General features: G+C 49.2%; 1 protein-coding gene across 1 annotated transcript in view; it reads right to left on the bottom strand.

Annotated features, from left to right (window-relative positions):
- Positions 1-15,477, bottom strand: part of IFFO2 (intermediate filament family orphan 2) — a 33,540-nt gene extending 18,063 nt beyond the window's left edge. The window contains exon 1 of the mRNA XM_042477993.1: positions 14,616-15,477. Within this exon, the coding sequence (XP_042333927.1) occupies positions 14,616-15,223 (608 nt within the window). The 5' untranslated portion in view covers positions 15,224-15,477. The remainder of the gene's footprint in view (positions 1-14,615) is intronic.
- Positions 15,478-15,784: the final 307 nt, after the last annotated feature.

The raw sequence follows: 15,784 nt of genomic DNA on the forward strand, positions 1-15,784 counted from the left end.
CTTGGGGTCTCTATGGAGGTATGCTGTTTAAATGATGCATGCATCCTAAGAATCCGGAAGCTGCACCAAAACTGCCCTCCAGTGCTTAGGAATGGAGTGTGGCTTTGGCGCAACCTCCGGACTCTTGGGACCTATGCATCATTTAAACAGCATACCTCCAAAGAGACCCAAAGCAGCTTTATTTTGGCAATCTGTAACAGGCCAAAGAGACAATATAGCGTAGTAGTTTCAGTGTTGGGACTAGGATATGGAGGAACTAGGGTTCAAATCCCTACTCAGCCCAAAACCCACTGAGCAAGTCACACTTTCTCAGTATCAGAGAAAGGCAATCGCACAATCGGGGGCATTTCACAAAAGCTTACACCAAATAAAATGTATTAGCCTTCAGTGCTCCATCCAACTCTTTGTTGTCGCTTTTGCGACAACAGTCCACCACAGCAGCCCCGCTGAAAATGTAAAGCGTCAAGATTTCTAGCCTTTAGAAAACAAGCTTGCAGAATTCAGACTAAGAAGAGGGAGCATTCGGAGAAAGTGCCTCTTGAGGACATCACACACCGCAAAGCAAGGAGCCTTTGTGGTTCACCAAGGATGGAAACAGCGATGAGTAACAGCCACAACTTGGGGAAGGTACCTTTTGCAACACCTTGCAGAAACCCTCAGCCACTGTTATGGTATTATATTATTCCAATATTTTGCTAGAGATTGCAACCTTTGAGACGGGTTAATATAGGTATTAATTATATGAATGTGGCTTTTAAGATAATTACCATGAAGATGAAAACACTTGCTTATTCGGGAGGCAGGGCAGTTTCGCTCTCGTGTGTCTTGGGCTCTCGCTGAAGCAATGAATTAAATGCTCAGAGAAGAAGCTCCACACAAAATGCTTTTGATTCCATTAAGATCTGGCTCAAGAGCAACACTACTTTCAAGCAAAGCCCTTGCAGCTAAGAAACAGCAATGCTCTCATTTCCCCCAACCAACAGGTATGTGCCCTTACTCCAGGGTAGGCCCATAGGTCCACTGCTAGCTCAGCATCACCATGGCAGGGAAAGTGGTGTCAACCTGGATTATTTCAGCAGTGCGGATGCAGCCTGAGTCTTAACTAATAACTAAGATTCGTTTCCCAACTATGATAGGGTTATTAGAACTAGACTTAGGTCCTGGTGGCTTGGCAGGGTCCCTTCATTCTAAAGTATATGACAGTGATGGTGAACCTTTTAGAGACCGAGTGCCCAAACTGCAACCCAAAACCCACTTATTTATTACAAAGTGCCATGTCCCTCTGGCTTTCTAGTAACAAACTCTGGCAAACTCTATGCTGGGGTGAGGGCACATGTGCCCACAGAGAGGGCTCTGAGTGCCACCTCTGGCACGCATGCCATAGGTTCACCATCACTGGTATATGACATCTGTTCTTTCCAATTCTGCCCAAACATGGAAATACAATTTCCCCTAAAGGTGGGGAGGTTAGAAAACGATCCCACGGACCTGGAATGTACACATCAAAACAATGCTAATGCCTTGGAGCTGAGCTAGTACCTTGTAAAATTATACATGGTAATTAAATTTACCTGGAGGAAAAACAACAACAACCTGCTGCTGTTGGAGCCACAATAAACACAAAAGAGCAAAGCTGTGTGCGTTTCCAGGCTTTGCAAGAGTAAAACTCCCTTGTGCTTGAAGTTTGCAGAAGAGCTGACAGGAATGTGCCGGGTTGTGGTTTTGGCCACATTCTTTCGAGTTCTGCTTTTAATGCGCACAGGGGCACACCCCACAAGCAGCTCCTGTGCAGGGCGTGCAATTCTCTCTTGCCCATTGTGGCCCTGTTTGGATGCATGCAATGCTCTATCTAACACAAAAAAAAAAAAAAAAACCACAGGAACAGCCCTGAAATAAAGAGATGGTAAGTAGAGATGCATGTGGGCTTGCACTGGTGCTGCCTCTGCCATTCGGTGTGTCCCTTTCTCTGCCGCGCATCTCTATGACTTAAGTGACACATTGCGTATGCCATTCTGGAGACATGGGCGAAGGAGAACATTACTCACTCAGTGCCCAGTTGACTTCAGGCATGAAGTCGGAACCCTTCCTGTAACAGATACAAAAGATGTTCCCCATAGACTTTTGCAACCAAAACTGCATTTTTGGAGAATACCTCCAACACAGGCCAGCCTTTCAAAGGGCTACTTCATCGCAAGAACTTGCTGAAACATGCCTTTGAAAAACAGGACGCATGTTACTCAGAAACTGAGATGAAGCAACAGAAGCCAAGTCCCTTGAGGAGCAAAGCTTTCGATGGTGAGTTAGCGCACAAAGTTGCCAAGAGTGAGCAAATGCGTCTGAATCACCTTCCTTGCATCGGCTGAAGGGCAACGCTGCCGCCTCGGAACTGGGATGGAAGCCACTGAAGAAGCCTTTGTTATTCCTGACCTCTGCATTCACTAGAATGGAACAGAGGGAAAAGCAAAAGCAACAGACAAGACAAGCTCTACAGCAGCTGTTTCTTCTCAGGGAATTAGTCTAAAACCACATCCGTTTGAAGAACTCGGTTACTGTAGTAGCTATTGCCAGTCGGTCATGATTTGAGGGAAGGAAGGAAGCCGTTTTAACAAAGTAGTTCTCTCCGGAGGGATGATCAGGACAAAGAAAGCTTTGTTGAAAGCTATACACTGCTTTGCTTACACTTGTACTCAACTATAAGTAGACCTCATGTATTTGGTGCCAAAGTTATGGCTGTTGATATGACCCAAGAGTAAGTCGAGGGTAAAACTTGGGGGCATGAGACAATGGATCTAAAGGATGAAGCAAAGGAAAATGATGCCGAGGAGTAACAAAGTTCCTAAAAGTGACAGGGAATCCTTCCCAGCCGCTTAAAGCAACTGGTTCACTGTGAATGCACACGTTTCCAGAGGAAAATATGAGATTGATCCGTCTGTGTGAAGCTGTGTTCCTCCATGGAAAACAGCAACCATGTCATTGTGGGTGTCCATGGCAGGAACCGTGTGCCAAGCCTTCTGTAAGAACCTCCTTTTGCAGACTCAGGCCTGTGACAGACTTCCAAAATAAAGCTGCTTCGGGTCTCTTTGGAGGCATGCTGTTTAAATGATGCATGCACCCTAAGAATCCGGAAGCTGCACCAAAGCTGCCCTCCAGTGCTTAGGAACGGAGGGTGGCTTTGGCGCAACCTCCGGACTCTTAGGACCCATGCGTCATTTAAATAGCATGCCTCCAAAGAGACCCAAAGCAGCTTTATTTTGGCAGTCTGTAACAGGCCTCAGTCTACCCTACATGGCTATGTCAAGACGAATGCCAATCGCATCAGACCACACCTGGTTCCAAAGTCAGAGTCAGTTCTCCCCCGCCATCTATATGCATTTACTAAAAGAGAGAAAGAGAATATCCCTTAACAAACTGAACATTAACTGCTTTCATATGATCTAAGTCCTACTGGAAAAACAATTAGCAGCCAAGCTTATGAAACCTCTGTGGCGAAAACAAGAAAAGGGAAGAAAGCCCTTCTTTGCCTTCTGCAGTGCTGCAGTTATTATAACTGGAGGTAAGAAACACAATTCTTTGGGCTGACTTTTGAAAAGAGGTAATTATTTTGGCAATCTGTAGAGCCGAGGATTAGCTTGCTGAAAAGAGCTCCAGGGCGCAAGATAATTAAATACAGCGCTCACGTTTTCTTAAAGAGCACTGCCTTGCCAAAGCAATATCTATATCGCCGCGTTGTAAACTACCTGTCAGACTAGCTGCATTACATGAATGCTCAAATGTCGACTGCATGTTAAGCAACATTGCAATATGTTAAAGGAAGCGAGATAAGCAATGGAAGGGCTCCATAGGCGACTTTGGCCATTGGAAGATCCAGGGAGCTAGGAAATCAAAGTCAGTTGCACTTGGAAACGTTTTGGATCCGTTTGGGAAACTCAGCTTGAATACCTGTTGAAATAAAAAGACAGAAAAGCCTAACTGCAACCCCTTGAAACAGGCCTGAAGAAACAGAGGCCTGTTACAGACTGCCAAAATAAAGCTGCTTCGGGTCTCTTTGGAGGTATGCTATTTAAATGACACATGGGTCCTAAGAGTCCGGAGATCGCGCCAAAGCCACACTCCGTTCCTAAGCACTCGAGTGCAGCTTTGGTGCAGCTTCTGGATTCTTAGGATGCATGCATTATTTGAATAGCATACCTCCAAAGAGACCCCAAGCAGCTTTATTTTGGCAGTCTGTAACAGGCCAGAGAAATGCTTTTAGGAGCACCCATGAGAAAGAGGTTACCCATGGACTACGGATGTCTATCCAGATCCATCCTGGCACCTAACCTGATACCAATATCCAAGACAGATTAAAAACGTCACCACTGTTTCCCCATTTAAAGCCATTTCTTACACGTCAAGCACAACTAAGGTAATCTTACATGAGAACGTCAGCCGAGTTCTGACTGAGCAATGAGACAATGGGATCACGGTTTAACCGAAGAGCCATATATAGTGCATTTCCCCCCCAGGAAGACGTCCGCGTGGAGCAATTCACTTGGAAGCCCTACAAATAGCAATGGAATATTTTCTTTGGCGCGCTGAGACCGTTTACTTTGACGCAGCCAAGGAGCCAAAACAACAGAGGGGCGGCTTTCATGACAGAAGACGGGATGCAGAGAAGTAAAAAGCACACTTAAACACCCCTATATTCACATCCATCAAGTACGGGAGCCATTGACTAATACCCTTGCAAGGGCACAGAGAAGCCAAAGCATCAGAGGCCGGATGCTATTTTGAATGCAAAGAAGCGGCTGGGGAGGAATGCACTGGCAGACCCCGTGACCCCATTCCCTTGTCTTTAGGGTGACACCAGAGTTGCAGAAGTGCTAGCCGGGGTCATGAGTGTGCATCCTCTTCCAATCGCAAGGGAAGGCCACGGAAATATCAGGGAAAGCTAAAGCGTGGGAGAAAGGGAATCAATCTACCCAGGCCTCCCAAAGCAGCTGCCAGGAGGCAGAAGAGCAAGGAGAAACTCATTGGTTACAAACCCCTTGCTCTTCTGGGAATAAAGCTAACCCAACTGAGTCTGGAGCCAGAAACAAAAGGAGTTAACTACAGAAAGGAGTAAACAGTCAAGATTTACAGAGAGCTGGTTTCTGCTCAGCACTAACCTGACTCTATGCATCTGAAGAAGTAGGTCCATGTCTACAAAAGCCCATGCTTCCAACTACTTCTTTTCGGTTTGTCTCAAAGGTGCTACAGATCCCTTTGGAAAGAGGAATCTAGCTTTCCTAACCCACTTGACTGTTGGAAAACATCTCTTCCCCAAGTTTAGCAGTTAAAGAATCATACAGTACTATGTTGTATATCCTAACAATGTCTTGCAATACTCATAACTTCTCCTATTGCCTTGCTGCACCGTGTGAGTTGTCGTGCCACTTTCCCAAAAGAAAAACACTGAGAAACATTCAAGTTGAAGATTCACTCGAGGGGTGGTCTAGGGGTTGGCGCAAGGAGAGTATGCCAAGCCTGGCAGGGTTACAGCGGCCAGTGAATGAATGTTTGCCACATGAGTGCGGCTTACCCTGCGGTAGAGACGCTCACCCTTTAAATGCATCATCTGTGATTGAGTTTCGCACAATATCGTAGCGTGAGGGCAGGTCTGTGCGCTTAACAGAGCGCATCATGAAGGGAGACAGAGCACCATTCTCTCTGGGACTCTTGCTGGGGAAGGAGAATTTGGGACAGGAGTGAGGTAATGGGCTGTAGATGCAATGGCTCTGCACTTGTGGGGTGGAAGCATCATTTGCCTCCCCAGAGGTTAGAGAGAAAAGCATGCACACATATTTTAAACTGGAGAAAAATAGTCATAGTAGTAAAAGGAAATCCTGGGAAGGGGACCAAAGTCTCTCAATTAGTGGCTTTTGTGACCAGGATCCAAAGTAGAGATGGTCACACTTAGAAGAGACATGCAAGGATGCAGGGCATTACCTCTCCCTTGCAACAGCCATGCTTTCAGAGATATGCTTAATATGAATGCAGCAACACTGTGCTGCATGAGGCATTTCCTCTGAACGCATGCATCTCTGGCCCCATACAGACAGGCCAAAATAAATCTGCTTCGAGTCACTTTGGAGGTATGCTGTTTAAATGATGCATGCAGACGAAGAGTCTGGAAGCCACACCAAAGCCACGATCCAGTCCTAAGGACTGGAGCGCAGCTTTGGAGCAACTTCTGGACTCTTAGTATGCCTGCATCATTTAAACAGCATACCTCCAAAGTGACTCGAAGCAGCTTTATTTTGGCCTGTCTGTATGGGACCTCTGCTTCAGACCTTAACCACTTACCACTGTGATACTTCTTTTGAATTCAGCCTACAGTGCAATCCTGTCTACTCTGGAAACAGCACTACCAAGTTCGGTGAGACTTTGCGTGGATTTCCCTTCTCTCTCTAACCCAAAGGCAACCATCTTTCGCACACTTGCCTTTTTAAATGCTTACTTCTGGGGTGAACCAAGAGCCCTGGGGAGAAGTACAAGTTACACAGAGTGAAAAAGACAAAAACCTGGCAGTGTCCCCATAAAGCCTGAAGCACAGCTGGAGGGAAAAGCAGCTGCTCTGCCCTATTCTTACTTTAGCTGTAGACAAAGCAGCGCTTGGGCTTCACTATCCAGCTATTTCAGCCCACGATGCAAGCAATGAAGAGCCAGAAATATCCAAGGCCTCGGTTTCTATTTTCACCATAGTCTTCCCAGGCTCCTGTCTTTAGATACTTGTTGAGTAGGCGTTTAAACAGCAAGTTTGCTTTGCTGGTGCTCTACCTTAACAGCAAAACAAAAATGGAGTTCCCTTGAAGGCTAGGGACCAAAACACTGACGTGACAAAGAATATGTGGACCCCAGGCATGCTAACATTACATCAAGGCTTGGTTCAATAGCAACTCCTGATTTGAATGACTGTGACCTTAATATGGATGCTATCTCTCTTTTTGGCCCAAAGGGCCAACTTCTGCTTTAAAAAACGCCTTCATGGGTTGCAGTTCTTAATGCCTAGTCTTCCCATGTCTCTTTAGAAAGACTTGGCTGACACCTGAGGGCTTTATCTGCAATGCACTCTGACATCAAAAGCAAGCGTATCTTTGTGACTGCTGATAACAGCCCTCCAGGTAGATAAGGACCGTAATGGGAGATAAAGAGGGATATGGGCGAGGGAGCCACTGAAACAGCCAGACGAGTCTCAAGCCAAAGATCTTTCACTGCCAGTTTGTTCAGTCTTTTACTGAGTCTGTATCACTCTTGGAGTCTTTTAAACTCAGGTGCAGCCAGGCCAGCTAGTCTCTTACCTGTGGCAGAAATGCAGCAAGGCAACAGGAGGAAAGGAAGAGCATCCGACAAAGAAATCAAAGATATAGCCGTGTTAGTCTGTAGAATCAGTATGTAGAGAGATCTTGTAGCACTTCTGAGACTAAGTGAAAGAAAGAGGTTGGCAGCCGGAGCTTTTGGAGACTTCCTCAGATGGATTATTTCCGCCATGTGTTTTGGACCAAAGTGGTGTCAAATTGGATTGTCTCAATTGACATTCTCACACGCCAATGGCATAGACAGGTCCATCCCTGGCTTTCCACTCCTCCAAATGCATCTGAAGAAGCGGACTGGAGTCTAGCAAAGCTCACGCTGCCAACTTCTTTCTTTCAGTGAGTCTCAAAGGTGCTCCAAGATCTTTGGCGCATAAGACAAAGAAGTTATTTCGCTTGTCCAGCTAGCGACTCATAAAAATCCATGTCCAAAGGCAATGTTAAAAGCGGTTTGGGAAGTTTCTGTTGTGGGCATTTTAAATTTAATTTAAAAAGCAATACAAAAAGTTAACTTTTAGAAGCCACAGTCCATTGCATCAAAACACATCTGTCTCAGAACATGGCATTCCACATTGAGCTTTTCCTTCGGTTGTGTTCCTTTCCCATCGACCCAAAATGCTAAGTATCAGGGCTGGGAAGCGGCTCAAGGAGAAGCAGGGCCAGGAAAGAGTTATAACTTTGGGAGAGTTTCTTCCCATCCCCAAAATGGTTTGCTTTCGGCCAGTCAACATTTGCCTCTTGTTAAGAGTGATATTTTAACTTAAAAGTTGATTTCGACATTCCTGCCCAGATTGCTCCTAAGCGCCTTTTTATTAAGTTCCTTATTTTGGAAAACAGGGCGCTTGTTGGCTTTGTCACGCTCCCTTTTCGGCGGCGATAACCTTTCCCCCTCCGCAGCTGCAGCAAATTTGGAGTAAGCCCTCTCCTCAACTGGACTTTATTAATCTGCCAAATCAAAGCGCAACCTGAGGAAAAGCAATTATTTCCAGCTCAACCGTTATTAACAAGTTAGTTTCTCTCCGCCAGCGCAAGGAAGGCCCCAAAACATGCAACGTCTGGGACAATTAAAGGCCGTTTTGGAAGCATAATAGACAAATCCATCCAAGCGCTGGAACTAAAGTCCCAGACGGACCCATCCAGAGGCCTTCCAAGAAGGTTTGAGAAGAGAGAAAGCCTCTCAGAAAGGAGACTACAGGACACTCAAGAAAGGGATTTTCACTAACTAAGCAGACTTTAAGCGGCCACACAGGGTTATAATGCAAACCTTACTGCGGGATTTACCAACGTGTAAAAGCACTGGTTCCCAACCTTGGGTCCTCCAGATAGTTTGGACTTCAACTCCCATAATTCATGACTGTTGGCTGAGGCTTCTGGGATCTGAAGTCCAAAACAAACAGAGGACCAAAGGTTGAGGACCACTGGCGTAAAGCATCAACACATGAAGATGCAAAATCCCAGCCGTCCTAAACATACATGGACCCTAAGAGTTGCTTTCAGTCTGCTTACTCACCGGATCAAACGCCACCAAGTCTGGCCAAATGTTGACTCCTATTCAGGACCAGGAAGAGTTTGGATGAAGATTAACACTAAAAAGAAAAACTAGAGTCTGTATCAATTCTGATTTTGAACCACTGGACTTCTGAAGCAGAAGCCAAAATGAAGAGGAGTCGGTCCAAGAAAAGAGACTTGCCCTCTATGTATTGATTCCTATTCAGCAGTTTAGATCAGGGGTTCCCAAACTTTGGCCCTTCAGATGTTTTGGACTTCAGCTCCCAGAACCCCTGGCCACACTGAGCTGGGGCTTCTGGGATTTGAAGTCCCAAACCCCTGGAGGACTCAAGTTTGGGCCTGACTGGTTTAAATGGAGAGTAATGTTCCAAAGAAAGACTAGTTGTGAGGTTGCATGGAAGTTGAAAATTAAGATGAGTCGGTCCAGGAATAATGTCACGCCACAAAAAGAAAATCAAGGTATAATAAATGTTAGTCTGAAAGATGCCACAAGGTTCTTTGTTGTATGACTTGCAGGGGATCAAAGTTCCCATATTACATGCTGTAGGACTAAAGGAACGCCCAAAAAAACAGGTAATACAAGATCTTTAGAAGGCAAAGTTTCCAAAACTGTTTTCAAAATTCATTCAAAACCAGATTCCAGAAAAGCCCTTAAACTGACGTTTGGTTTAATTTGATTTGTTTGAAGCGTCCAAGTTCTTGTTTGCCCCTCTCGGCCTGCCAGGGTCCCCATGGAGATGTCTAACAGAGGAAACCATTCCTTAAAAAACAAGCAAGGCGCTGGGGAAAAGATGCTTAAAAACAGAGATGCTTAAAAGAGTCCGAAAAGCCAAGCCCAGCCCTGAGGCCAATGTGGTTGGGAAGAACGCTGGCCTGAAAAGTATGGGTTTAGAGAGAGATAATGGGCAATTGTAATGGTCTGTCCCCACAATCGGATCCTCCTCCCAGCAAGGAAGCAAAGGCACGCTTCGCCAGGGACTCAACCAAGAAAGGCTGGGTTTCCAAAGTTTCCTCTCTTTGCCAAGGCCCCTGTTTTGTTCAGCCGACTGCAAAGAACAGAGTTATTTTATTATTAGGAGGCTAATAAAGCCACTAAGCCTTGGCAACAAAACGTATGTGAACGGGCCGCTTAGAAAGGGAGCCAGAGATAGCAGCATTGTGCCCCATAGTTCAGTCCATAGCAGAAGACAAGGGTTTGAGGATGCTCCGTTTATGGCCTTTTAAAGTTTATGGCTAAAAAGAATGACAGTTTATGGGGGTTAAAAAGAAACCAATCCAATGCTGCACCTCCTTGTAGCTCTTATCCCATCTTCAGGACCACTAAGTGTCGAAACACACACTGAAGCATCTGGATCTAATGTGCCCAAACCATAATGAATCCTTTCCATTTACAGCGCTAAGAGTAAACACAAGAGTTTGAAGCGTCCAACAAAACAATGCAGAAGCCGCTTCAAAGATTGTATACTGTGAAGAAACGCGTTCTTCTCTTTTAAAAACAGCGAAGATGGAGACGATTAAAAAATGTCAAGTTTCAGGTTCTTTTACTTATTCGGTGTGCCTTGCCCCCTGCTCCCAGTATCCCCAAACTGGGACCACAACCAATAAGGAGTTCCCAGTTCATTTCTTGGAACTGGGATGGCCTTTGGCATTGTGCCTGCAGCAATGTCAGGAGAGGAAAGTCCACACAAGTCAATGGTGGAGCAGTCTTGGCTTCATGCCTAAAGGCATCAATGTAAAGGATGTGGGCTCCCAGAGGTTGTCAAACTGCAAGACCCATCATCCTTCCATCGTATGGCCAAGGCTGGCTGGAACTGTGTGGTTCAGCCACATCAGGAAAGATAGCATACCCTGGTCTGGAAAAATATGAAGACCAGCTAGGCAACATGACAAGCCCTAAGAGACTCAGTTCTTGCCATCTCTCCCTTATGAACAAAATCCCGCCGTGGGTTGCTGTACATTATTTGGCAAGTACATGTGTTATTGTCACAGTCAAGTTTCCCCCTTCTTTTTTATCAGAAGCAGAAAATTAATTCCTTTGCTGGAAGGGCAAACAAAGTCCAGACAGTGTTTGTCATTCTCACTCCACAAGGAATATCAAAGCCAATGCGGACGCTGAATTTTAATGCACACAACTGTTGTTCAGATTAGCATGCGTTTCGTAAGGAAGGGGCTGCTTCAAGCGCAGAAGCGGAAATCAAACTATGTGACAAATACGGACAGAGACAAGGCATGTGGAAGTGGCAGCTGGGCACAAAGCATTTCCACATTCCCATGAAACGCATCCAAACACACCATTCTCAAGACAAAACAGCTTCATCTATTGCATTAACTAGACGTTCCAGTCTGACACAAAGACAGGCGCCATGGCAAAGTGGCAAGGCTATCATTTAAAAAGCATCCAGTATTATAGCTCCAACACCCCTCTCCTCCTAAGGCAAAAGAAGCCGCTTTAACAAAGGCTACTTTGAAAGGAGTCGGCTATAAATGCAGCAGCAGGCTTCCTAAGATCACACCAGGCAAAGATCAGGCCAAGGCAGCAAACAAAAGACTCCGTCCAACCAAGCTCAAACCTGCTTTGAGGCAGAGAATGAAGCTGCTCAGGTGTTGCTGCGTTTTGTGTGTTTGTCTTTTTAAAGGCAAGCGTTACATTCAAACATCTTTGGTTTTGGATGCCATTCTTCCCCTGCAGTGCTTTCAGGCCAGATACTGCACCACTGAGCTCACTCCCGGGAGCCAGAAAGCACAAGCCCTAGCCGGCTTTGGACAACAAACTCTAAACACAGGGCAAAAGGAAGAAGAAGAAGAAGAAGAAGACTGTGTCCCTAAAATGTCCTTGGCCAGAGCTGCCTTTGCAATCCGATGGCAAAGAGCACCCCTTGCTCCTAGACTGCAGGGATGCCTAGGTCTCTGTCTTGGCAGACTGGGAGGAAGGACAGATGTATCCTGGATGCCTCTCTCTTCCCCCTATTTCAATTCCACCTTCAAATCTTCATTTCATGATGGCTTAGGGCCCTTTTCTCTCCCCTGTGCTTTGGCTGGAGGCCTTCCAGCTTTTGGCAATACCAGTGACATTGTGGCTACTCAGATGCTCAAGGCCTCACATCCTAAGGATACCCTACCCCCCCCCCCCAACCACCACCTTATCCATCCCAAACCTTGCATTCCTTCTCAATCCCTAGCCCTCCTTCTCCTGCAGTGACAATGAGGAAAGTTATAGATCACCCCAGAGAGACTTCTTCTTTCCCTCGCATGCAGACATCTCCACATTGTACTGGGACATACACAATTCACACCACAGGATTGAAGCCTTGACAAGGAGCCCCTGCTGCACATGTCACCGTCCCATAGGCTCCCCATGAAGCCCAACAATTCTGCTCCTTGACCCTCAGACTTCCAACACAACGGCAGCAACACCCCTCCAGCCATTATGGACTCTCCTCTCACTATTCTCCCCAGATGAGCTCCAAACACAAAGGAAGGACAAGGAGGACTGCTAAGCCCTGCAAGGCCGGCCTTTCCAAACTAGCCTCCCCTCCCCGAGAACCAGGCAGGTAGTGGCTTTTGACTCTGTTGCCTACAGTCCCCAGGGAACCTTTGCCTAACCCTCAGCCCCAGAGAGTCAAAGGCCTCCTGCACCACTGACTATGTATGGACTGCCCTGTCTTACTCCAAAGGCCCATGTCACCCTCCCACTCCACACTTTTCCATCTCTTGCTTCAGGTTTTCACGCTGCCTTTGGGCTTCTGAACATTTGATCCTTGGAGAACAAGGGGTAGCCAGACTATCACCTTACAGAGTCAGGAGGAGAGACTGAAGGGGTTTGCCACTATCTTTGCTATCTTCTCCTTATCCCATAACCCATAACCCATTCCCCAACATCCGTCTATTCATTCATTTCCATTCCTTCCCTTTCTTCTCCATCCTGGTCCAATACTGCCTTACGCTTTCACTTAAGGATTTCACAAAACCTCTCTATCCCAGCCTCCTCTCCTTCATTCACCCCATCATCCCTTCCCATCCGGCTTCCTCCCTCCCTCCTTCCTCCCTGGCCTACATCCGCTTCCTCTCTGCAGCCTGATCCCCTCCTGTTCCCACCAAGGCCAGCCCCCTCCCCTTTCTCCAGCCTTTCCTTCCTTCCAAACCCCTGCCCTTTCTCAGTCCTGTTGGCACTCTTCCTTCAAGCTCGCCTAACCCACTTTCCTTATTGCGCTCATTCCCATCTTCTTCACAAGGAACTAAATCATCTTGATTTCCCAAAGTCCAGAAGGAAGGCAGCAAAGGCCTGTCCCTTGCTTCTCCTGCTCTCACCCTCCTCACTGCTAAAGTTGAACTGGACAAGGAGAAAGACCCCCAAAATACAGGGAATGCTGGATCTCTTGGTTCCCTTTGCTTCAAATGACCAGGGGCCACTCTCTTGCCCATTGGGAGTGGCAGCATGATGGCACAGGGGCCAAAGTTTGGGGAAGTGGAACTGGGGAAAGCCTAGTGATTTCCCCTCCAAAGGTACCAAAGGTACAACCCCATCCATCCATCCCAAATATTTCCAAGCCCAGCTGCCAGCCTCCTCAGGGGCCCCAAGGGAAAGACAGACGACTGGCATGGCCACCACAACAGCTTACTGCCTATCGCCCCAAAACTTTCCAGGTCCCCCTAAAAACAGCCCTGCTCTGGAGCCCCAAGTCATTCCAAGCCAAGCTCTGAAAGGGAAGGTGGCCTAATAGAGTGAGGACCCCTCCATCCACACACCCAAAGCCCAGCTGCCCAGCCCATGCCTTCCAGGGACACCTTTGACCAGGCTCCTAAGATGGCCTGGGAGGGAAAGGGGGCCTAGGATGAGGACAACAACAACAACAACAACAACCTCCTCCACAAAAGAGTCCAGTCCACTCTGGTCCATCCACCCTCCCCAAAAAGAGAATCCAATCTAGTCCAGCCCCTCCCCCCCAGTCTTGGCCTCCCTTTCCCCTGTCCATGGTCCCCATCCTCTGGTCTCTGGGTCCCATCTGTGGCCTGTGGGCTCCCTTCCCCCTTCCTGGGCTCATCTACCTTCTCCCCCAACTCCTCTGGTCCATGAGCACCCCCTCAGTCCCAAGAGGCTCTCCTCCCCCATGCATGGACTCATCCTCCTTCTCCCCCACCCCCTGACCTGGCCCTCCCTTCTCCCCATCCATAGACCCATCCTTCCCTCCCCCCATCTCCATGGCTTCACCCATTCCTCCTGGTCCATGAAACCCCCCCATGCCCCCCCTCCCTCCTGGGTTCACCCACCCCATCTCTCGCCCTCCTCCAGTCCATGACCTCCACAGACCCCAGTCATCCTCCCCACTCCAGGACACCCCCTTAGTCCTCTCGGGGTCGTCCATCCCTGACAGTCCATGACAGACGCTTCCAAATCCCCTGGTCCCCATCCCCTCGCCTTCACCCCCGCCCCCCCAATTGCGGATCCCCCCCCCCCCTCCCCAGGCCCCCCCCCCATCCCCTGCCCCCCCCCCCGACCAGGGTGGGGCCCATCCCCCCCCCCCCAGTCCCCAGGATGGACTCCCCCATCCCTTCCCCAAATGGTCTCTGCATAAGGGCAGCCATGCTCCATGGCCTCCCTCCCCGTTGGGACTACAACTCCCAGCATCCCCATACTATGTTGCGGGGGGAAGGGGAGAAGGCAGAGCTGCCCCTGGCTCCAAAGGCGATGGGATGCTGGGAGTTGGAGGCTGTTGTGGGGCCCACAACAGCCTCCAACTCCCAGAATTCCATAGTGACTTCAGCATCCGGACCGACCTCCTCTTGTACTCGTCCCTCTCGCGCTTGACTTTGGCCAGGACGTTGTAGAGGGCGCGGATCTCGGGCGTGATGGTGTCGATCTGGACGCCGACGCCGTCCGGGTGCAGCCAGGAGACCCCCGGGCCCTGCAGCGTCTCCAGGCCTCCGCCTCCGGTGCGCCGCACCTGGGTGTAGCTCCAGATGGTGCCCGGGAGCCGGTTGTAGTGGGAGGCCGGCGGGTGCGAGTGCGAGTGCGGGATGAGCGACGACGGAGGCGGAGGCTGAGGAGGAGGAGGCGCGGGAGCAGGCGAAGGCATGGAGGGCGGGGAGGGGTCGGTCTGGACGGCCTGGTTCCGCGGGAAGCGCTTGTAGCAGCGCAGGCGGCGCTCGTTCATCTGCTGCGAGGCCTGCAGCTGCTTCTCCAGGAGCCGGTTGCGGCGCTCCAGTTCGTGGACCTTGGCCAAGAAGCAGCGGAAGCGCACGTTCAGGCCCTTCAGCAGATGCAGGTTGGAGCCCAGCTCCGTCCGCAGCGCAGACGTCGGGGCAGCGCCGCCTCCGTCCTCCGCCTCCAGGCTCCCCGGCCGCGACGCCATCATCTCCCCGAAGAGCACCGAGTGCAGCATCATGGCCTCCAGAGAGAGAGAGAGAGAGAGAGAGAGCTCGACCTAGTTCCCCTTGAGTCTCGCTCTCACTTTCCCTGAGGTAAAACGGCCTTTCAGTTTGAATCTCAGCCCTTGAGACGCGGCGGTTGGGGCCCAGCGGCCGCCGGCGAGCCTCCCTCGGCGCCCACCTCCCCAACGGCCATCTTCCCACGAAGCGGAGGAGGACTCTATGGCTTCGCAGACAGAGAGAGAGAGAGAATATGCCTCTGCAGTCTTCGCCGGCGGCCACTCAGCCCGCCTCACCCTGAGACTCGGCCCCTGATTGGCCGCCGCTACGTTCGAATGGGAGGGGTTCAGAGGAAACCACGCCTCCTCTGTCACGCCCACTCCTTTGCAACGCCGGGCCTCGTTGGAGGCCTTAGCCACGCCCACTCCGAGTCGCAAAGGATGAAGCGTAGTCCTGTCTCCTTAGCCGCGCCCATGACTCCGCCCCTCTCTGGTGCTAACGACGTTTCTAGCCGCGCCCACTCCTAGTCTTGTTAGTGCCTTTGCTCCCTAGCCACGCCCACAGCTCCGCCCCTACCT

Source organism: Sceloporus undulatus, chromosome 7 (assembly GCF_019175285.1).
Source record: "Sceloporus undulatus isolate JIND9_A2432 ecotype Alabama chromosome 7, SceUnd_v1.1, whole genome shotgun sequence".
Taxonomy (NCBI): domain Eukaryota; kingdom Metazoa; phylum Chordata; class Lepidosauria; order Squamata; family Phrynosomatidae; genus Sceloporus; species Sceloporus undulatus.